This window comes from Quercus lobata, chromosome 5 (genome assembly GCF_001633185.2).
Source record: "Quercus lobata isolate SW786 chromosome 5, ValleyOak3.0 Primary Assembly, whole genome shotgun sequence".
NCBI classification, from domain to species: Eukaryota; Viridiplantae; Streptophyta; class Magnoliopsida; order Fagales; family Fagaceae; genus Quercus; species Quercus lobata.
In genome coordinates this window covers 58,006,834-58,029,646 of record NC_044908.1, presented here as the reverse complement: position 1 = coordinate 58,029,646, position 22,813 = coordinate 58,006,834, and the positions used below count along the sequence as shown (strand labels likewise).

At 39.6% G+C, this 22,813-nt stretch overlaps 2 protein-coding genes across 2 annotated transcripts; one reads left to right on the top strand and one right to left on the bottom strand.

The window, feature by feature from the left end:
• The first annotated feature begins 2,580 nt into the window (after positions 1-2,580).
• LOC115992453 (gibberellin 2-beta-dioxygenase) lies at positions 2,581-4,533 on the top strand. Its single transcript, XM_031116649.1, has 3 exons — positions 2,581-3,059; positions 3,171-3,519; positions 3,935-4,533. The coding sequence occupies exons 1-3, from the start codon at positions 2,659-2,661 to the stop codon at positions 4,184-4,186; spliced, it is 1,002 nt and encodes a 333-aa protein (XP_030972509.1). The 5' UTR covers positions 2,581-2,658; the 3' UTR covers positions 4,187-4,533.
• Positions 4,534-20,748: 16,215 nt separating this feature from the next.
• LOC115990777 lies at positions 20,749-22,404 on the bottom strand. Its single transcript, XM_031114569.1, has 2 exons — positions 21,947-22,404; positions 20,749-20,809 (listed from the first exon to the last, which is right to left on the bottom strand). The coding sequence occupies exons 1-2, from the start codon at positions 22,402-22,404 to the stop codon at positions 20,749-20,751; spliced, it is 519 nt and encodes a 172-aa protein (XP_030970429.1).
• Positions 22,405-22,813: the final 409 nt, after the last annotated feature.

Sequence of the window (22,813 nt, the reverse complement as noted above, 5' to 3'; positions counted from 1 at the left end):
TCTAATTCCACGATGTCCCACCTGGTTTTCCTGCCCTGACCGGGCAGTGAATACCGTCGTGCCATGGTCCGGAGACGATCAAAAGGTCGTCCTTCAAGCCTTTGTTGGACTTGGGAAGGCAGGATATCAACCTTACCTCGTCGGACCTGGACTTTAGGTAATATGAGTCGCCGAGGCTATGGCATTCATATAGATGAACCACGTTGTGCCACGAAAGGCCGAAGTTCATTTGATCGTTCAAGGCATCTATGCACCCCAGGATGCGGAACATGTTCGCGGCGCACTGGTGGGGGGCCAGCCTATGACCACGCAAATAATCCCTAGTTATCCTCCCCATTGAGATCGTCATTCCTCCTTCCACGAAGGCTATCATTGGAATGGCGACCTGCCCCATCTTTCTCTTGATCAAAATTTCCTCCAAATGGCAATACTTTAGACCTACTTCCGGCGGAATACAGTACTTCGTCCTGAAGCCTTCCATACTGGCCGGAGAGTCTACCATTTTCTCAAGCTTACCCTTCCCCCTAATCCTAGGCAACGCGACAATGATTTACTTAAGGAATAACGCCGTGAAAGGCAACGGAAAAGAAATGTTCACTTATGGGTGAGGAACTTGTCGGAAATCTGCAAGGGAATGACTGCGAAGGCTTGAACACTTTGAAAGGGAGGGTACTGGAGTGCTCTGAGTGCTTGAGTGCTTGTCCAAAAAATGGGGAGGAAATTCCTTTTAAAAAAATCTTATATATCCAGGAGAAGCTAGATAGACATACTCCCGCCTAGAGAAATGGAAATGATATCAACCGTTGATCTGGCACCTAACCATCGGATTAAAAAGATATAAAACCGCTAAAAGCAATAATTAGCACCTCATGGGTCATTAAATGCCTTCAACATTAATGAGGCACGTGGGAAGCATATCTCCGCACGGGTGAAGCAGGAATCCACAGTAAATGATCCTATGAATGTCAAAATCCCGCCTTTCCTCCTCGGACAAGAGAGAAAGAGCCGGAATTTTGAGGGGCTATTGTAGGGGTAGAATTCCCAAGTCAACAATGGGCCTTGGGCCCCGCACGGAGTCCAGCCATGACCAAAAGGAAAAAGGGGGACCAAAAGACTTCCAGCCCAACCCTATTGAGCCCAACTTATTTAAAAAGACGTCCGAGGAGGAATGTCTCCTCGGACACACCAAATACGGGCCCAATGTGCGCCCCATCCACAGTGAAGAATCATCCCAAACAAATGTGGGTAGTAGGTTGAGCTTCACAAAGCAGGAAGAAGGAAGAAAATGTAAGACGTCCAGGGGGAGACCACAACTGCCGCATTAAATGCAAGAAAGCTACTTTTCCAGCCGCATTAATGTGGAGAAGACAGGTGAACAATGCTACATTGGCCAATGCAACTCACAGAAAGATAAAGTGGATGTCCGATGGGACAGGCACTCAAGTGAAGGTTCAGATGGTTAACAAGTGTAAGGCTCTTATCAATTTAAGGAGGCTATATAAGAGAAGGAAATCCCCATGAAGAGGGGATCGGGAATTGGAAAACAAAAAGGAGATAGGAAGAAAGAGCAAGGTAATAGTCTTTGATCAGAACCAGAAGTGCACCCATACGTTTCATCGGACTAAGTATCCTGTGAACATTAAGGAGATATTCTTACGTTTAAACTGCTGCATGGCATGCAATTAACTAACGTTCACTTCGTCCAGCCCTAGTTCTGTAACCTGTTCTCTACAAATTCATTGTCTAGGGTTCTTTGGGCCAGAATCACTTACTTGTTGAGCCTGGGCCCCAAAGACCGACCCTACAAATGGTGTTCAAAAAGGTTCAATTTTAATGCAATTTCAAAAGTATCAATTTTTTTTTAATATTTTAAAATTATTGTATCTATAAATTAATAGTAAAAAAGAAAAAAAAAATTCAAAAGCCCCAATGATTACAAAGTCCAAAATCAAATAAATCTACAACCCTAAAATTATTTGAAATTTTCACAAAAGTTTGTTTTAGTTTTTGGCAATTTGAAATAAAAAGACACAAAATTACAAAACAAAAAACAAAAACTTAGCCTCAATGCTACAAACTACAAAGTGTACACATTACAAGATTTATAACTTTTTCCATAACTTGCTAAATTGATTAATTATTAGTTTCATTCTGAAAATTTATAATTTTTTTCATAACTTTTTAATTATATGTCATTCATACAACATCGCTTTCACTTTACCATCAAAGCACTGTATATAATATTTGTGCTCAAAAAAAGAAAAAGAAAAAAATACATTATCATTATCATATTAATGTGCACCAATGACTTTTATTCTACAGAAATGATGTGAAATAATCGTTGGAAATTAGACTTATCCTTGCACAAATGCCAAGCCAAATGCCAAGCAGACACCACGCACAGATGGCTCCTATTTAGAGTTAGGAAGTACCGCCTATGGGGCCCCTCCAGCTTTCCTCTCATGCATTACCAATTCAATTCTCTCTCACCCCATTTTGCCCATTTAAACCCCCCAACAAGCTCACCACCCTCTCCACAATCCAATCCCACCAATACCAAACTCATCTCCTTCTCTCTCTCTCTCTCTCTCTCTCTCTCTCTCTCTCTCTCTGACACAAAAACAACAGCAACAACACCACCACCAACAACAAACAACTATGGTGGTTGCGTCTCAACCAGCATTAAACCATAGCTCTCAAATCAAAACATGCAAGCCCACCAGCTTGTTCACTGGAATTCCAGTGGTGGACCTCTCAGACCCTAAGGCCAAGAGCCTCATAGTCAAGGCGTTTGAGGAGTTTGGGATTTTCAAGCTTGTAAATCATGGAATCCCAATGGAGGTCATAAACAAGTTGGAAGTTGAGTCCCTTAGGTTCTTCAATTTGCCTCAGCCTGAGAAAGACAGGGCGAGCCCTCCTGATCCATATGGCTATGGCAGCAAGAGAATTGGCCCAAACGGTGATGTGGGTTGGATTGAATATATCCTCCTCAATACCAATCCTGATGTCATGTCCCACAAATCACTCTCCATTTTCCAACAAAGCCCAGAAATTTTCCAGTAAAAACAGAGTCCTCTGTTTTTTTTTTTTTTTCCTCTGTTTTTCTCTCTTTTAATGGTATATAAATTTTTGACATTTTCCTTTTTTTTTCTTTTTGTTTCTTGGTGAAGCTCTGCTGTGAATGATTATATTTCAGCTGTGAAGAAAATGACTTGTGAAGTACTGGAATTGATAGCCGATGGTTTGGGGCTTGAGGCAAGGAATATGTTGAGCAGGTTTTTGAGGAATGAGAAAAGTGACTCTTGCTTCAGGCTAAACCACTATCCACCATGCCCAGAACTCCAAGCGTTGAGTGGACGAAATTTGATTGGATTTGGGGAGCACACAGACCCGCAGATAATTTCTGTCCTAAGATCTAACAACACCTCAGGACTTCAAATCTGTCTGAGAGATGGGACATGGGTGTCAGTGCCACCTGATCGCTCTTCTTTTTTCATCAATGTTGGTGATTCCTTGCAGGTACATTTAACAACCTCTTCAATAACCTCTTCAATTTTTTATATATAGATATATATATTTTTTAAACATCATGTTATTTAATTGTACACGCATTGCTGCATAAAGCTATAATAAATGAAAAATGAGTACTACTTAATTCAGCAAAAAAATAAAAATATAATAAAAGGACTACTTAGCCATCAATCAGTTTTTTGGGTTTTCCTAAGAAGGTTTTTTTTCTTTTCAACTAACAGCTTATCCCAGGTTATAAGATACCATTGAAATCCCATAACTCTCTCTCTCTCTCTCTTTCTTGTCACTATTCATTCATTATCTTTTATGACTAGCTATTTTCCTCTTCTTTCTTTTTATTTATTTATTTATTTTTTGCCTTGCTTCGGATAGATTTACTCATTTGGTTATGGGATTGATGCAGGTAATGACTAATGGGAGGTTTAAGAGTGTGAAGCATAGGGTTTTGACTGATAATACAAACCCAAGGATTTCAATGATCTACTTTGGAGGGCCACCTTTAAATGAAAAGATAGTACCTTTACCCTCACTTGTGGCAGAAGGAGAAGAAAGCTTGTACAAGGAGTTCACATGGTGGGAATATAAAAAGTCTGCATACAAGTCAAGGTTGGGTGATTATAGGCTAGGTCCCTTTGAGAAAACTGCCAGCCAATGAAGTGGCCAAGTTCCCAATTTTAGCAGATAGTAGGGTGTGTTTTTCAATGCTCAAAATAGATTTGAAAATCTGACTCAACTTGCCATAGATGGAAAAACGAATAGGATGTTCATTATCTTTCTTTTTTTTTCTTTTTCTTTTTTTTCACTTTTTTTGGGGTTCAAATGTTGCAACAACCACGTTTCGACCATTGATGCAAGTGTATCATCATCATCATCCTGTCATCATGAATGCTATTCACACATCATGACCTTAAGTTGTTGATATTACCAGTTAATATGGTATATCATCTTGTCCTTATCCATATTTCGTACCTATTAGAGCAGTGAAATTTTATGGATTTACAATTCAAGTTGCGTCACAACACCATGATTCGTTTGCTTGAATGGACAACAATGATTAAATACCACCATACTTGTTTGTTTTTCAATCATTTACACTAGCAACACCTAAACATCAAAGATGAAGAAAGCCATTTTGAAAATAATTGGTGCTATTTGCTTATGAATTGTGTACAAAAGACACCAAATAATAAGAAGTTTTGTTTTCCCCTAATCGTCTCCCAATGAACCTTGTAAATCAATCACCTAATTACGGGCTCAACGGCACCAAGTTTTTGAGCAAATTCATACCTCTTCTCTATTCTAAAATCCCTTTAATTACTCCCACAGTCTTATGATTCAATGTTAATACCTGTTTCTTCATAGAAAATGATACCTCTGTTTCTTCATTTTGAGCAAAACCAAACCTCCTCTCTTTCAAAATGGAAGAACGGAAAACAAAAATTAAAAAAAGATGAAAAGGCACAGGTCTATCTTCTTCTTTATTATTATTATTATTATTTTTTTAATGTTATTATGTTAGGTAAAAAAATATCTTCTTACACTTGATTACATCTATCATTTTACATTAACATCCATAATTGATGTAAAAATGTCTATATTTTCAAAACGTCCACATTATAAATTAACACATAGAAGCTAAGATAGGAAGTAAATTATTGGTGTAAAGAGTACAAAAGCCCTGTCACTGTGGCCACTTGAGCCAATAAGCCCATGGACTTGCAACATCAAAAGTAAAAAAATATGATAAACATGTGAGCATATAATTTGACAGTCAAACTAAAAATGACTCCCAATGTCACACTCGTTTGATTTTTCTCCTTCTTGATTGCCTCAGTTGTGAAAGGGATAGAACAGTATGTATGACTGAGTTCATAGTTTTTTGGAGTCCCCACTTTCACTTCACCCACAAAAATGAAAGAGCTGCAGAGAAAAGATTCTGATAGAGAGAGAGAGTGTGAGAGAGAGAAAAGCTCAAGTCACTCTCGGCAAAGAGTTTGTATTTGACCATCCAAGTGTGCATTTCACTATCTATATTCCACCCCGCACAATTTCATCATCATTTCAACAAAGCTATGTATTGCTACTTGTGGCTTCATTAAAAGCCAGTAATAACTCCATTGAGGAATTTTTATACGGAAATAGTGTTACAGCCAGCGCCGTTATCCTTTAAAATTTCACGTTGGGGAACTGTTTTTGATAAGACATTTTTAAAAAGATGCTCTTTGGCAATCACACTTCTTCTCATCGGTTCTTCTGAGTTCTGACTCATTCCATAAATTTTCTTTCACTGCATTTTGAATTTTTGACTCCATAAAGAAACCAGGATGAATGATTTTTTTTTTTTTTCACAATTTAAAATTAAGAAATATGCTAAGGTTTAAAACTAAATTAATCAAACAATTCAGTACTATTTAAAAATAATAGTTAAAAGAAAGAGATAGGACTCTGATTTTTACATTTAGCATCAACTTGATACAATTTGACACTTAAGACAGTAAATTTAACTATGATTTTTTTTTTTTAAATATCAATTAAATAAATTTTATTTTATATATTATAAATTTTTATTTAAAAATCATTCTTCTTGCTTTTCAGATCAAATTTACTAATTATGTTTTTATACATAGGTTTTACTAACATCTTTTTTTTAATAATAATTAATCCACTTAATCTTCTTGTAACCTAATCTATGAGGATCAAAAACAACTACTAAGAAGATAGTGATGACAAATATGACTTATACAATTAATTTATAAAAGTAAGGGGCAAGAATTCTACAATGGAAGATCTAAACAACAGATTGTAAGATAATAAGGAACAAAAAGACTTTTATTGATGTAATATTGAAAGTTAAAAACTCTTAGACCTATTCTGCTATTACAACTTTCTCTCTCTTATTCTTCTCTAAGTATTTTCTCTCAATTTTTTTGAATCCCCCTTCTGTTACACCTCCCCTCCCTTTCTAGACAATTTCCTTCCTTCTCTCCCTAGCTATCCTGTTACCAGCTGGATTTGGGGGATACTTGTCTTCTCACCCCTCTACTCTACCATTCTTTTATCATGAAATAGGTATTTGGGAGTATTTTCACTATTCAAACTAGTCAATCAATATTTAATGTAGAAGAGATTAGCTGAAAACATCTCATTAATGCGGAGATGACTGCCTCAGTAGTTCTTATCTTTTCATGGCATGTTCTGATGTGAGCTTGATGGAAGGTGTCATTTTGGTCTAGAGGGGAATTGGTCACCCATGCTTCCTTGCGTATTTGATATGGGAAAGGTTTTGCTTATTACCTCGATAGTGGACCTTGGTAATGGTGGTTGGCCCAGACCTTCACAGGATCCGCATCGAGGAGTTTTCTTTCATTCCACAAGCCTCTCTACTCATATCCACACATTTGGGCTAGGCCCATCTTTTAAGAAATAATCTATTGGGCCCTTGGCTCTCGGCCCAAGCTCATGTTCATCCCCCCACATAATCAATCTTAACTCTTTAGTACCTTTTCAATTTTCTTGCCTTTTTTATTTTGGTAAAATAAATTTAAGATTTCAAGTAGATTGGTTTATTAGCTCAATATTTTAGAGGTCTTTTTTAGAGGTGGTGAAAAAGTGCACAACTCATCACACACACACAATCTCTCTCCCTCTCTCAATAGTTATTAGAAGGAAAGAATTTGTGAAAACATTTGCATTCCTAACATATTTTTTGAATGTGTAAAAAAATCTATTTTCTATTTTTACTTTTTAAATTATTTATCCTCCTATGTTTTGGGGCCTTTAGACCTAGGCCTAACTTGCCTAAACTTAGATTGACTCTAAAAAGATACAAAAATAATTGTTTTTTAATATATTTATCATGTTGATTAATATAATCATTTCATATTTGCATACATCATCCAATAACGTGCTCTAAAGAATTAGTATCAAATTTCATTGATTTTGGAGCATCAATATTAGAGGTTGAAAATGTTGCATCACCAAGTTTGGTTTCCAACTTATGAATATCTTTTATTTAAAAAATAATATCATAGTTGGTTTTCCTACCGTTTACAAATCAAACAAAAGTTATGTTTATTATCCAATTATATGACAAATTGTTTCTAATTATAAATAAAATAGTGTCGTCATGTTAAAAAGAATTAATTAAAAAAAAAAAAAACCCACTAAATGCATTAGTTCTTGTGGAGTTACTATCGTTTGTAGCTTGAAGAACTCGAGGTCAATGATCAATGGTCAACTGCGAAAGAGTTATAGTGAGATAGCGACTAGTGGTAGCCACAGCACTTATGGATTGCATGTGGTTCAGTGGCTGTTCTTGCCAGTATTAAGCTTTTAAGGATTTATTTTAGCAAGCTTTTAGGGATTTTCTAACATTAAAATTTATTTTCTATTTTTTTTAGCAAGATTTTAGGGATTTTCTAAAAATAAAAATGTCTTGTCTTTTCTTTTCCTTTTTTTGGGAGGGGACTATAAATATGAGTGAGCTGACCATATTATTTTTTGGGTCCCTTAGGGATAGTTTAATTTCTAAGGTGGGGTCATGGATAATTTTGGGCACAAAATTTAAAATTTTAGAAGCGCATAAATATTTATAATATTTAATTTGAAATATAAAATTAATCTATTTCATTTTATATTTCAAATTAAACTTTTTTTTTTTTGAGAAGTTATTTCAAATTAAACTTAGTAAAACAAGTTAACACAAGTTTTTTTCTTTCGTTTTAATCACTTAAAAAAGTTAGTCATAATATCAATCATAATAAAACTATATCACATAAGTAATAGCTGTTCATTTTAATATATATATATATATATATATATATTTTAGGGTAACATGTATAGTTGTCAAAACGTGAATCGTATTGTGAATCGATTTTTTATTTTTCTATATTATGTATTATATCATACTGTGTATTGTAAGATACACAAAAACTTAATAAATTTTTAAAAAAAATTAAAAATTATAAATATACATATACAAAGGGTATATTCATTACAAATTTTGAACATATTCAACTAATGACTAATTTATTCATCACTTATATAGTAATGCTTAACAAGCTAACTAAATAAATCAAACTAACATGTATTCATAATATACACATTTAAATTGATTAAACTCAAAAGCGATATACATTACAAATCAATGACCCAAAATAATAAATTTTTTTCATTATATTGCCTAATTAACTCAATTTAAGTTAATGTTATCATCATCTTCATCATTTTGAAAACATATTTCTTCATTGAAATTTTCTTCACCACCATCAACATTTACTATCTCTTCTTTTTCTTTTATTTAATTTTTTTTTAAATTCTTCTTGGTATTCTAGTTTCAACAATAATGACAAAAATATAAAAATAATTATATTATCAGTTAATACCTTATTCATAGTATGAAATTTCTTTTTGAAAATATGAAAATGAAGTGCAAATATGTAATCCTAATTTTGTAGGAAAAAGAGAAGAAAAATTTATAGGCATGTTATTTTATTAGGCTAAATTAAGTAACTTAATATTTTTACATTAAAAAAAAGTCTAATAACTTGTTAAATTCAAATAAATTAAGAATTTTTAACCAAAAAAAAAAAACTCATCTTAAAATAAACAAATATATGTTCATATATCATATGATTTTACAATATAATACGATTTATATAATATGCACATTGTATTGTACGATTCATGAGCAATTACGTACACTCTTATAATACGGAATGTTTTACACACGATATGATACATATCATACGATACTAACAATTATAATAACAAAGGTTACACATGTAGTAACTTTACTCATATCCACTGGTAACTTGTTTTACATTGAGTAGTAATTTCATTTTTATACTTAAAAAAAAAAAAAAAAATGAATGTTAAACTATGACATGGTGACATAAGACAGTTATATCAAATTCGATAATAGGCTCTGCCATGTCTTGTGCTATATATATGACGGTGAACTCCACCATATTACATGCTAACCTATTATTTCTTTCCTCTTTTTTTTTTTTTTTTTTTTTTTTTTTTTTTTTCATTTTTCAATTTAAAATTTTCTAGTCACTTGGGTAGACTGTTGAGTCACATATGATGGTAATTTTTTTCAAATCCAATGATAACATACGTCACTTAAGGAGTAATTAGATTATTTTATTGTATTTTTAAATTTGCTTTTTATATTATGATGTGGCTATAGATTTTCTTTGGGCATTCATAGTAGAGGTGTTACAGCTATTTTAACACCTCAAATCCCCAAAAAAAAACACCCTTAGAGCATTCACAATAAGCAAGCTAAAAATGACAGTTTTTAGCAACTTAAAAAGTAATTTTATCTATTTTAACAATCCACTTTACAATACACCCAACATCAAAATATCTATAATTTTAGCAACTCATTAAAATCATATAAATAACTCATTAAAATAATAATAAACAACCACCACAAAAACCAACACAATAGCAACAACCACGTCCACCGTCACCCCACAACCACAAACCACAACAGCAAAAAAAAATAAAAAATAAAAAAAATAAATTCGGACCAAATTAGAAATCAAACCACAGCAAAACTTAACAGAAATCAAACAAATCGACCCACGCCGATACCCACAAACCACAGCACAACCATGTTGATACCCACAACACAACCACGTTGATATCCACAAACCAAGCCGATACCCACGAACCACGCCGATAACCACAAACCAATCGAACCCACAAACCACTCTAACCCATGAACCAATCAGACCCACACCGATACCCACGAACCAATTAGACCCACAAATTGATGTACAAACCATTTCGACCCGCGAACCACCCCAAACCACGCCAATACCCACGAACCAATCAACCTACTAAAGAGAGAGAGAGAGAGAGAGAGAGAGAGAGAGAGAGAGAGAGAGAGAGAGAGAGAGAGAGAGAGATAGGAGCCGTTATAGATTTTAACGAGGAGGGAATGAATAAAAAAAAGAATTTTATGTTTACCTTTGTGCTACAATGAGCTGTTATTGATAACAACTCATTGTAGTATGAAGGTAAAATATAACTAAATAATTTAGCTATAACAGCTTTATTTGAGGGATTTTTTGTGTGGTTGAGATGCTAAAATAACTTTTGAGTTATTTTAGCATCTTTATTGTGAGTGCTCCTATTAGTGGTGTCAAAGCCAAAAGTACTAGGTTACTATAGTAAGTTGCTACTATTTTTATTATTATTAACTTCTCTCTCTCTCTCTCTCTCTCTCTCTCTCTCTTCATCCTATCTTCACCACCTCTTTGCCATTGGTTTTCTCTCCTTTTTCCTCTATCTCTCCATCTCTCCACCTTACACCTCTCTCTATTCCTCCTCTCACCACCACTTTGCCGTCACAGACCGCCAAAGCCATCATGCATGGCACTGAGTCCACCTCTCTTCTCTCTTTGTTGTAACAATTGGGATTGAGATCGAAATTGGGTATGTGTTGATTGTGATTGGGTGTGTGTGTGTGTGTGTGTGTGTGTGTGTGTGCGTGTGCGTGTGTGTGTGTGTTCATATAGGTTTCGTTGATGTGGAGATGGTGGTAGTTGATTTTGGCTATGGGTTTCGTAGGTTTGATGGCTACGGTGGTATTGACTTTAGTTGTGGTGGTAGTTGATTTTGGCTGTGGCAGTGGGTTATGGTTGTGATGGTGGATTGTTGTGGCCGGTGGTAATGGAATGTTGTTTTATTTATTTATTTTTCTGCGATGGATTGTGGTTGCCACAATGGTGATTATGGCTAGATGGTATAAGTTTTTGTGGTGGTTATTTTTATTAATTTAATGAGTTGTTCGTATTATTTTAAATAAAAAAAAATAGGGTAATTGATGTTGGTATATTGTAAAAGTGAGATGTTAAAGATTAAAATAGATAAAGTAGATATTCTAAAAATAAAAAAAAGATATAGTAGTTTTTTGAGATATTAAAAGCATAAAAAGTTGTTCCCAAAAAAAAAAAAAAAAAAAGCATAAAAGGTTAAATTTTTTAGAAGTTTTGATATGAATACTCTTATGTCAAATGCTAACCTTTTTTTTTTTCCTTTTTCCTTTTAATATAAATTTAATAGGTACTAGGGCAAACAGCAACAGAATCACAAATAATAGTGATTTTGTCATATCCAATAGAAAATTATGCCACTCAAGAAATAATTGTATGATTTTATAGCTTTTAAATTTTTTTTAAAAAAATATTATACTATAGCAACGTCCCAATAGAACAATTATTCCCATAAAAAAAAATAGAACAAACTCATGCTAACAAATTTTTATGTTTTTTTAAATTCTAGCACTTTTGATAAAACAATAATAGAGTAATACATGATAATAATTTTGTTACATGCATATATGACACACCCAATGCTATTGGTTCTTTATGCAATAATTAATTTTCAACTAAGATATTTTGAACCTTCTCCCCCTTTCTCCATGTGTGTATGTTAAAAATATTTAGTATTCTATAAAAAAATTTAAAAAGAAAAAAAACTAAGATATTTTGTTTTTATGATGAGGATATTTATATAGGAAAAGTTAAAGAATGCCTTAAGGGAATTTGTTAGTGAATCATTTTAGAAAAAATTTTATGGGAAAAAAACAATTAATGTTTTAACAGTTTTTTAATTTCCAATAAAAGTGGTATAAAAACTTTTCTAAAATAATTTATTAATAATTGTTCTAAGGGCACTCTTTAACATGACCCTATAGGATGGATATTGATATTGTTGTATGCAAGAGTTGTTTTGATGGCAACATGATAAAGAAAATAACCCTAGAAGCCATTGCTTAAATCTAAGGTGAATGGTAATGGTCCATTGGCTTTGATCTACACGTAGGAAGAGTCAGACTTGCGTCATAATATGTAAAATAATAACTGGGTTTGGGCTTTTCATAAGATTTGGTTTGTTTTTAAAAGGTAGCCCATTCTATATGGAATAACATTTGGGTTAATTGCTAAAAACAGCTCATATTTTATATAATAGTAAAAAGAAATTACCACAATCTATTGGGCAACTGTAAAAAATCTTTTAAAAAAAGAGGTTAAAAAGACTAAATGAAAAATTAGAGTGCCACATGACAGGATCTCATGCACTCCTGCATGAGGTTTTTGCTTTTATATATAACCCTCAATTACCAAATTCTAAAGCCACTTTTGACCTACTAATTCCACTACCCACAAAAAAGCTTTGGCTTCCACTTGAATAGAGACCTTAGTATTCACTTTTTTTGAGAAGGCGAATAAGCTACACTATAAGCCACTTTCCATGGGTGCATGTAGGAGCTATGCTTCATACATGATTTTGATATCAAGTTCAACATGACATAAAATGACCATGAATGACAACATTCAGGAGAAAAAGTTTTGTCTTAAAAAATTTAAAACTCAGAGCTTGTCTTGAACTATGGACATTGGACAATGACAATGCCTCAAGAGTCAATGTTAAGTTATGTACATTTGATTTGCGAAGCTTAAGGTCAAAGATACAATTATCAAATGACATGCACCCACTATTATCCTCTGGCTCACAAATCAAACTTTAAAATATCTTCTCTCTCAACCATGGCATTCACCCACTATTATATTATGCTATATGATTCTCATATGAAATATTTCCAGATTCATTCATATGTGAATCTTCCAAACCAAAATTTGCTCACGAATTAAGACAAATAAATAGCTTTCGTTAAGAGCTTTCATTTGTTCCACTATGTTTTCTGCTATATGATACCATTGTTTCTAGCAATGCTTAGTTTCATTAAAAGTCACACATAACTAAATACTTTGAAGAGCATTACAAACTATGAAGAAAAAAAAAATCTATTATAAAAGCTCGTAAACTAAACAAATTTCTCTGAAAATGGGCTGAATTTTTAATTTTCTTGTTTTTTTGGTTTGTTTGTTTTTTGATATAATCTTTTCAAAGATAAGTAACAACACTCATATGGAATGCTATATTTTAGCTATTGATGAATGCTTACTGCTTTTGAGTGCCATCCCCCATATTGGATCTGTAGGGGCGGTTTTTGGGGCCCAGGCCCAACAAGTGGTTCTGGCCCAAAAGTCCCTAGACAATGAATTTGTAGAGAGCGGGTTACAGAACTAGGGCTGGATAGAGTGAATGTTAGTTAGTTGTATGCCATGCAACAGTCTGGACGTGAGAACATTGCAGTTAAGTTTACAGGATACTGGTCCGAGGAGACATATAAGTGCACCTCTTGCTCTGATTAAAGTCTACAGAATCCTTTAATCTTTCTCTCTCTCTCTCTCTCTCTCCAAATTCTCTGATCCCCTCTTCATGGGGATTTCCTTCTCTTATATAGCCTCCTTAAATTGATAAGGACCTTACACTTGTTAACTATCTGGACCTTCATTTGAGTGTCTGTCTCCTCGGATATCCACCTTATCTTTCTATAAGTTGCACTGGCCAATGTAACACTGTTCGCCTATCTTCTCCACATTAATGCGGCTGAAAAAGTAGCTTTCTTGCATTTAATGCGGCAGTTGTGGCTTCTCCCTAAACGTCTTACATTTTCCTCTTTCCTGCTGTGTGAGGCTCATCCTTCTACCCACGTTTGTCAGGGATGGTTCTTCATTGTGGAGGGGGTGCACATTGGGCCCATATTTGTGTGTCTGAGGAGACATTCCTCCTCGGACGTCTTTTAAAATAATTTGGGCTCAACAGGATTGGGCCAGAAGTCTTTTGGTCCCCCCTTTTCCCTTTGGGTCATGGTTGGGCTCCATGCGGGGCCCAAGGCCCATTGTTGACTTTGGAAATTTTACCCCTACAATAGCCCCTCAAAATTCCGGCTCCTTCTTTCTTGTCCGAGGAGGAAAGGCGGGATTTTGACATTCTTAGGATTATTTATTATGGACTCCTGCTTCACCCGTGCGGAAGTATGCTTCTCACATGCCTCATTAATGACGAAGGTGTCTAATGACCCATGAGGCGCTAATTATTGCTTTTAGCGGTTTTGTATCTTTTCAATCCGACGGTTGGATGATAGATCAACGGTTGTGATCATTTCCATTTCTCTAGGTGGGAGTGTGTCTGTCCAGCTTCTCCCGGATATATAGGATTTTTCAAAGGCATTTCCTTCTCATTTTTGGAAAAGCATTCAAGCACTCAGAGCACTCCAGTACTTTCCCTTTCAAAGTGTTCCAGCCTTCGCAGTCGTCCCCTTGAAGATTTCTTGAAAGTTCCTCACCCGTAAGTGCACGTTCCTTTTCCGTTGCCTTTTCCGGCGTTATTCCTTAAGTAAATCGTCTTCGCGTCACCTAGGATTAGGGGGATGGGTAAGCTTGAGAAAATGGTAGATTCCCCGGCCGGTATGGAAGGCTTCAGGGCTAAGTACCGTATCCCGCCGGAGGTAAGTCTAAAGTATTGTCATCTGGAGGAAGTCTTAATTAAGAGAAGAACGGGGCAGGTTGCCATTCCAGTGATAGCCTTTGTGGAAGGAGGAATGACCATCCCTATAGGGAGGATAACTAGGGATTATTTGCGTGGCCATAGGTTGGCCCCTCACCAATGCGTCGCGAATATGTTCCAGATTCTGGGGTGCGTAGACGTCTTGAACAGTCAGATGAACCTCGGCCTTTCATAGCATGACGTGGTTCATCTATATGAATTGCACAGCCTCGATGACTCATATTACTTGAAGTCCAAGTCCGATGAGGTGAGGTTGATATCCTGCCTTCCCAAGTCCAACAAAGGCTTGAAGGACGACCTTTTAATCGCCTCCGGACCATGGCACGACGGTATTCATTGCCTGGTCAGGGTAGGTAAACCAGGTGAGGGCACCATAGAGTCAGATCCCTTGGAAGGGATCTTAGTTTTGATCTTTCTTTTCTTCGTTTCAATTTTGACTTTGCTTGTTTGCCTCCTCGGACTAACGTATCCCTTTCTTTGGGCTTTGCAGACAAGGGACATACGACTTCTCGGCTAAGTTTGGTCAACATCCAAGCACTCAATTTCCTTCTAAGATCTGAAATTTACGTGAGTGCAGACGGGCAATTGCGGGTTGCACCTCTGATTTTGAACTATGAGCCCCTTACTCGTGCTCTAGTGGACGCCGGTCAAGCAATCAGAGTAAGCAGTCCGCGATTAGCACGAATCGACGTCTCCGTACCAGGTTTTCTCGCTTCGAGAGATTTACCTCCCATCTGGCTGCCTGCTCAGCGTGCTTTTCCCGTTGTAGTTGTCCTAGTGGAAGAAGCCGGTTCCTCGCACTCGTCTTTGGAAGATCAGATAAACCAGTTCCATTTCGCCGAGGAGGGAGAGGTGTCAACCAGGTCAGTAGAGCTCTCGGACGCTGATTCAGACTTAGACCGCGCCTCGGTAGCCCCTGATCTGGGTTTAGTAATCTCACAAATTGACACCAGCCAAGAGGTTGAAGAAGAAGGAATGGATCTGAAACAAAGGTCTGGTCTTAGGGGCCTCCTTTCCAACAGGAACAAAGGGTAGTCCTCCAAGGATGTCCCAAAGGAACAGCCGACCTCCAAGGCTCCTCCTCCTCTTCCTCCCATATCGGATGCGGCACTGCAACCTATGCCCAATTTGAGGCGAAAAAGGCCTGTGGAGGAATTGGAGAAGGGCGAGGTTGGCCAAGAAAAAACCAAGCCTCAGAAGAAAGGCAAAGAGACCAAAGAACCTAAAGAGAAGAGGACCAGGTCCATTGATAGCCGAGACGAGGCGGCTATTCGGAGGGAACAACGAATATGGTCGCCACGGCTCGAACTGGACGGTGCCCCAATTTCCTGGGATGCGACCCTGTAGGAATCCGAGCGAGGGCAGGCGTCATTCTTGGCTAAGGCCCTGCAACAGCCTCTTCTTTTACCTCGCGATATGAAGGGGCTCCGGGATACTCGGCAACCAGACCTCTTTATGTCGCTGAAGAGGGACATGGCTATGGTAAGTGAAAACTTCTACTATCTCATTCTCTTGTTACGTATCTATTTATTCATCATTCTCTTTTAATTAGGCCTTTACTTTTCTGGCGCAGGTCACTCAGCAAATCTTTGTTACTGAGGAATAGGCCAAAAAGGCACGTGAGGACCTTCACAGTGAGGTTCAGTCTCGCTGTGCTGTCGAGAGGATTGCTGGCGACCTTAGGCAAGAAAATGATAGCCTGAGTAATGAAGTAAAGGAGGCAAAGAAGGGCCGTGCGAACGCGGAAGCCGACCTTAAAAACGCCACTAAGCAAGTTGAGGATCTGCGCCAAGAGCTCTGCTAGTCCGAGGAAAATCTCGTGATAGAGAAGCAAGCGGTTTCAAATCTCAAGGCCGAGCTTGTGAAGGTCAAGGGGGAGGCCCGTCTGGCCAGGGAGGCGGCCGAGAAAGCAGTGGCAACCTCTTATGATCGTAGAGTCAGGGACACTGAGGTCAGGCTGACCGAGGAGGTAGCCGCTGTATGCAGGGAATACATCACCCTGTCTTGGGGTGTAGCCTTGGATCGGGCAGCAGTCCCAGCGGATTCCGATCTCAGGAAAGTTGAGAATATCTTTTTTCCGGAGGACATTCGTGAGATTCCCGACGTGGTTGCCCCTGAAGAGTCTCTCCCAACGAAGGCCTTAGCCTCGGACCCCCCAATGCCTGAAGCTGAGGACGCGCAGCCAGCCGTGAAGGATAAGTTGCCCAAGGATAGTCTTTCAATCAGGGAGGTTGTTGCACAGGCTAAGGAGGCTATTCTAGGACCCCAGGCAGCAGACGTTCAACTCGGGCCTACTCAGGGTTCAGACTTAGGAAAGTAGTGTAGGATTTTATTTGTTTTGCCCTTCATATTCTGTTTTGTTAATGTTTGTAGAAGGACCGCTTTTGGATTTTAATGAGAAGAGTTGTTTTCCTTTAAATCTTGTTGTTTTACTTTCTCTTCTGTTTTCATCATGAATGAATGTCTATTCTGTCATTAACTGTTGAAAACCAAGCATAAGTGAATGAATATGTGGAAAAATGATAGTCGATAATTAGACAAAATAGCTGCGAGGTTAATTTCCCCCAAGTCTGTGGTCCGAGGAGCCAGGCAGGACTTGGGTTCTGTTTAACACTTAGTGAAAATAGCTGCGAGGTTAATTTCCCCCAAGTCTGTGGTCCGAGGAGCCAGGCAGGACTTGGGTTCTGTTTAACACGTAGTGAAAATAGCTGCGAGGTTAATTTCCCCCAAGTCTGTGGTTCGAGGAGCCTGGCAGGACTTGGGTTCTGTTTAACACTTAATGAAAATAGCTGCGAGGTTAATTTCCCCCAAGTCTGTGGTCCGAGGAACCAGGCAGGACTTGGGTTCTGTTTAACACGTAGTGAAAATAGCTGCGAGGTTAATTTTCCCCAAGTCTGTGGTCCGAGGAGTCAAGCAGGACTTGGGTTCTATTTAACACGTAGTGAAAATAGCTGCGAGGTTAATTTCCCCCAAGTCTGTGGTTCGAGGAGCCAGGCAGGACTTGGGTTCTGTTTAACACGTAGTGAAAATAGCTGCGAGGTTAATTTCCCCCAAGTCTGTGGTCTGAGGAGTTAGACAGGACTTGGGTTCTGTTTAACATGTAGTGAAAATAGCTGCGAGATTAATTTCCCCCAAGTCTGTGGTCCGAGGAGTCAGGCAGGACTTGGGTTCTGTTTAACAGTTAGTGAAAATAGCTGCGAGGTTAATTTTCCCCAAGTCTATGGTCCGATGAGCCAGGCAGGACTTGGGTTCTATTTAACATGTAGTGAAAATAGCTGCGAGATTAATTTCCTCCAAGTCTGTGGTCCGAGGAGCCAGGCAGGACTTGGGTTCTGTTTAACACTTAGTGAAAATAGCTGTGAGGTTAATTTTCCCCAAGTCCGTGGTCTGAGGAGCCAGACAAGACTTGGGTTCTGTTTAACATGTAGTGATAATAGCTGCGAGGTTAATTTCCCCCAAGTCTGTGGTCCGAGGAGCCAGGCAGGACTTGGCTTCTGTTTAACACTTAGTGAAAATAGCTATACAGTAATACGGCGTCAAGAATGATGTCTTTCATTAATAACAGTACCTTTTCAGGTTATTTACATTCCAAGGGCGTGGCACTACATGCTCATCCAAATCTTCCAAAAAGTAGGCTCCTATGCCAGCTACGGAAGTGATACGGTATGGGCCTTCCCAGTTTGGTCCAAGTTTTCCCCATGCAGGGTTCCTCGCGGTGCCCAGGACCTTCCTCAGTACTAGATCCCTGGGCGCCAATGGCCTTGACTTCACCTTGGCGTCGTAACCCTGTTTGAGCTTTTGCTGATAGTATGCTAGGTGGACCATTGCACTTTCCCTTTTTTCTTCGAGGAGGTCCAAGCTTCTTTCCAGAAGTCTGTTATTAGCAATAGGGCTGAAGGCAATAGTCCTCTGTGTTGGGAAGTTTATCTCCAGTGGGATGACAGCCTCGGCTCCTAGGTCATTGAAAATGGGGTTTCTCCTGTGGACCTACGAGGCGTGGTGCGGTATGTCCACAAGACGTGGGCTAACTCTTCAACCCACCTCCCTTTCGCATCGTCCAACCTCTTTTTCAGCCCATTCACTATGGTTTTATTGATGGCTTCCGCCTGTCCATTACCCTGTGGGTAGGCCGGTGTGGAGTATTGATTGATAATTCCCAGCTCATTACAGTATTTTCTGAAAGCTTTGCTGTCAAACTGGAGGCCGTTGTCCGAGATCAGGGTGTGCGAGGTCTCGAACCTAGTGATAATATTCTTCCAAATGTTTGCCAGTGCCTCAGCTTCGACCCACTTTGTGAAGTAATCGGTGCTGACGAGAAGAAATTTCTTATTCCTCGCCGCTTTGGTGAATGATCCTAGTATGTCTAGGCCCCATTGTGCGAATGGCCAAGGGCTGGACAGCGGGTTAAGTTCTCCGCCTGGCTGGTGTATGTTCGGGGGGAACTTTTGGCACTAGTCGCACTTCTTCACATATTCCAGAGCCTCTTTATGCATGCTCGGCCACTAGTAACCCAGCATTATGGCCCTGTGGGACAGGGACCTACCCCCCGTATGACTTCCGCAAATTCCTTCATGTAACTCCTCCAGGATGAGTTCAGTAGCCTCTGGGTGCTCACACAGCAGGTATGGCCCCAAGAACGAGCGTCGGTAAAGTTTGAGGACCTCGGACAGCCAGAATTGAGAAGCTTTCCTCCTGATTTTGTCGATTTCAACCTTATCGTTTGACAAGGTGGCGTGCTTTAAGAACAACACCAGAGGGTCCATCCAGCTAGGCCCTGCCCTGACGTTGTGTACCCGAATTCCGTTGGCCTTCTCTGTTGTTGGGCGGTAAAGATCTTCAACTAAAATAACCCGCGGAAGGGGCTGAGCCGAGAAGGTGGCTAGCGTTGCTAGAGAGTCAGCATGGGTGTTCCCACTCCTGGGTACATGCGTTAAACGGAAGTCATAAAAATGCGTCTGCAGGTGCCTAGCTCGGGCCAGGTACTCTTGCATTCTCTCATCCTTCGCCTCTAACTCCCCATTTACTTATCCCATGATGAGTCTCGAATCCGAGAACATGTTTACGAATTTTCCACCCAATTTCTAGATCATTGACATTCCCTCCAATAGTGCCTCATACTCGGCTTCGTTATTCGTGACTGAGAATCCGAGCCTCAACGACTTTTCTATGGTTATCCCTTTGGGAGAGACCAGAATGAGCCCCACCCCTGAGTCCCTTTGGTTCGCTGCACCATCGATGTGTGCTTTCCACCAATTGTGATCATGCTGAGAGACTGTGCTGATTAGTTTCTCACCAGCACTTGGTGATCCCGACACTTCCATTCCTTCTAGGGTGGGCTCTGCAAATTCAGCTACAAGATCAGCGAGGACCTGACCTTTTACGGCGGTGCGAGGCATGTATCTAATGTCGAAGGTGCCCAGGATCGTTCCCCATTTTGCAATTCTACCTGTGTAGTCGGCGCTGCGGAGGACGGATTTCAACGGAAGTTGAGTTAGCACAACTACTATATGTGCCTGAAAATAGTAAGGGAGCTTCCGCGTGGCTTGTACGATGGCCAAGATAGCTTTTTCGAGGGGGAGATACCGGGTCTCTGTCTCCTGCAGCGATTTGCTCACATAATAGACGGGTCGCTGCGTGCCGTTGTCTTCTCGGATTAGTACCAAGCTCACCGCATGAGAGGCTACTGCGATGTAGGCGAACAACACCTCGTCGGCATCGGGACTGGACATAATCGGTGGTCGGGCGAGGTATTCCTTGAGCTATTGGAAAGCTAAAACACACTCCTCAGTCCACTAGAAGCCCTTCCACTTGTGCAATAGGAGGAAGAAAGGCCTGCATCTGTCCACTGAGTGGGAGATGAAACGGTTTAAAGCAGCTATCATGCTGGTGAGCTTCTAGACTTCTTTGGGATTCCGAGGAGGCTAGAGGCTATGAATGGCTCTTATTTGGTCAGGGTTGACTTCTATTCCTCTGTGGGTCACCATATAGCCTAAGAATTTTCCTGATCCTATCCCAAATGAACATTTGGATGCGTTCAGTCGTAGCTTGTACTTTCTCAGAATTTGAAAGACTTCGCCGAGGTCTCTGATGTGGTCGAGTACCAATTTGCTTTTTACCACCATGTCATCTATATACACTTCAACGCTCTTACCCATCTGCTGTTCAAACATCCTAGTCATCATCTTTTGATAGGTCGACCTGGCATTCTTCAAGCCGAAGGGCATCACCTTATAATGATAGTTTCCAACTGGGGTGACAAAAGCAGTTTTTTCTTGGTCTTCGGCAGCCAGGGATATCTGATGGTAGCCCTGGAAGGCGTCCAAAAAACTCATTCGGGGGTGTCCGACAGTCGCATCTACCAATCGGTCTATTCGTGGCATAGGGAAAGGATCATTCGGGCAGGCCTTGTTTAGGTCCGTGAAGTCTACGCAGACCCGCCATTTCCCGCTTTTCTTTTTTACCACGACTGTGTTGGCTAACCATTCGGGGTAGAATACTTCTTTGATAGCCCCTACTTTCTTCAATTTTGCAACCTCTTCTCTCACGGCATCTGCATGTTCTTTTGACGGTCGCCGAGGAGGTTGCTTCTTAGGCATTATAGCCGGATTAACATTAAGGTGATGGCATATGAGATTTGAGTCAACCTCGAGGGCTTCATAGGGATCCCAGGCGAATACGTCCACATTCCGTCGAAGAAAATCAATTAGTGTTGATTTCTCCTGTGGTGGTAACTCTGAGCCGATCTGAAAAAAACCTCTCAGAGTCCGATCAGACGAGTACTTTCTCCAGTTCCTCACAGCTCTCCTCCGTGGTTGGTCCTCCACCACCCGTAGTTGGGACCAGGGTCATTGATTGCTATAAGCCGTTCTCGGCTGAAGTGGAATGTTCACCATTTGGTCGTCGTGAGATTGCCGACACCATGCATTGCCTAGCCATTCCTTGGTTCCCTATTATTTCTTTAACTTGACCTCCTGACGGATACTTCACTTTTTGGTGCAAGGTTGATGGCACAGCCTCTAGTGCATGAAGCCACGGTCGGGCCACGATAGCTGTATAGGGGGAGTGCGCATCTACAACAATGAAATTCACCTCTACCACATCTGAGTTTGTTTGCACAGGCAGCCTAATCATACTTTTCGGGGTGACGGTTTTTCCTTCAAAGCTGACCAGAGGGGAATCGTATGGCGACAGGTCTTCTGGCTTCAAGTTCAACCCCTTAAACAAATCAAGGTACATTACCTCCACGGCGCTGCCTTGATCAACCAACACCCTTTTCACGTCATAACCTCCAATTCTGAGCGTGACGACTAGGGCATCATCGTGGGGTTGAAGGGTTCCTTGCTTGTCCTCCTCCGAGAACCCGATTAAGGGCGTGGCACTCACTCTGGCTCTCTTGGATTCCCTGTCGTCCGGCTCAATCGGGAACCTGCCCACTGACATTACTCTGAAAGGACTGGAACCGGTCCTTCCAGGTCAGCAAGAATGACATTTATTGTGCCAATGGGTGGCCTCAATGTGCTTTGTCTGGTTTCGATATTTGACTGTTCCTACCATCCTTCAGGGCGATGCAACAGATGCCTCAACTTCCCTTCTCAGACAAGCCGATCCAAATGGTTTTTCAAATTCCTACAATCATCGGTGAAGTGACCTGGCTCCTGGTGGTACGCACAGTACAGATTCTGATTATGTTTTGAGGGGTCACCTGCCATCCTGTTCAGCCACTGAAAGAAAGGTTTGCACTTCACCTTCTCTAGGATCTTGTGTAATGGTTCTCGGAACACAGCATGGACTGCTTGAGCCCCAGTAGATACGGACTGTTCTGCGTAGTCTCTTCTAGGCCTGTTACTGC